Source organism: Helobdella robusta (assembly GCF_000326865.2).
Source record: "Helobdella robusta unplaced genomic scaffold HELROscaffold_100, whole genome shotgun sequence".
Classification (NCBI taxonomy): domain Eukaryota; kingdom Metazoa; phylum Annelida; class Clitellata; order Rhynchobdellida; family Glossiphoniidae; genus Helobdella; species Helobdella robusta.
In genome coordinates this window covers 272213-273320 of record NW_008703572.1, presented here as the reverse complement: position 1 = coordinate 273320, position 1108 = coordinate 272213, and the positions used below count along the sequence as shown (strand labels likewise).

The window sequence follows — 1108 nt, the reverse complement described above, 5'->3', positions numbered from 1 at the left end:
AATAAAAACAACAATCATTATAATTATAACAACAACAATTACGACAGCAGCAATAATTATAACAATGTTATCACCAACAATATTGATGATGTAAACAACAATCATACCAATAGTGACAACTTAAACAACAACATCAACAACACCAACAACAACATCAACAACACCAACAACAACATCAACAACAACATTAACAATAACAACAACAGTGCCAACACTGTAGATACCAATGCTATAACTCACAGCGCAAATATCAATTGCAATTGGAACGTCATCAATAGTGACAACCCTAACAACAACATCAACAACACCAACAACAACAACAACAGCATCAACAATAACAACAACAACAACAGTGCCAACACCGTAGATACCAACGCCATAACCCACAGCGCAAATATCACTTGCAAATGGAACATCTTCACAAGAAGCAAGAAGAATCACAGCGATGATAATAATAATAACGTTAACAATAATAATAATAATAACGTTTTTAAATATTGTCAAAATAATATTAATAATAGGTAATAATAGGTAATATTTAAATAAATTAATTCGCGCTTCTCGGCTGAGCGTTGATATTTACCTTAACAACCATAATATAAACAATCTTGCCGTTAAAATTTTTAAAAATCGCGTTTTATATTGTTTATAGTTATTAAATTTATTTTATTGGTTTTCTGTTTTAATTAAATAATTTATATAAATTAATAATTACTTGTTCCTTTATATCAAATATCTTACATACCTTATATATAATGCACCGAAGATGAGTTATTTATAACTCGAAATAGCTATTTGCAAATTTATTTAATAAAAATTTTTTTTTTCAAAAACAATATATATATATATATATATATATATATATATATATATGTATAGTATATATATATACACAAATACAATAAACATACCGTGAATGTTGGCAGATTTATAGATTTTGTTAATTTTAGAAGAATGGAATCTTTTGACTACAAATTATATTAAAAATAAATAATAATTAAAATTACTTCGATATTTTGAAACAAAATGTAAATTAAATGAAATAAAAATGACCACCCTCACATATATACTTATCTCGCCAATTTAGAACAATGAATCTCATTAGTTG

At 25.6% G+C, this 1108-nt stretch overlaps 1 protein-coding gene across 1 annotated transcript in view; it reads left to right on the top strand.

Annotated features, from left to right (window-relative positions):
• HELRODRAFT_183165 (hypothetical protein) overlaps positions 1–525 on the top strand; it is a gene marked incomplete at both ends in the record, with an annotated part of 2963 nt that extends 2438 nt beyond the window's left edge. Inside the window, one exon of the mRNA XM_009012202.1 lies at positions 48–525. Coding sequence (XP_009010450.1) covers positions 48–525 — 478 coding nt within the window. The remainder of the gene's footprint in view (positions 1–47) is intronic.
• Between the last annotated feature and the right edge of the window lie 583 nt (positions 526–1108).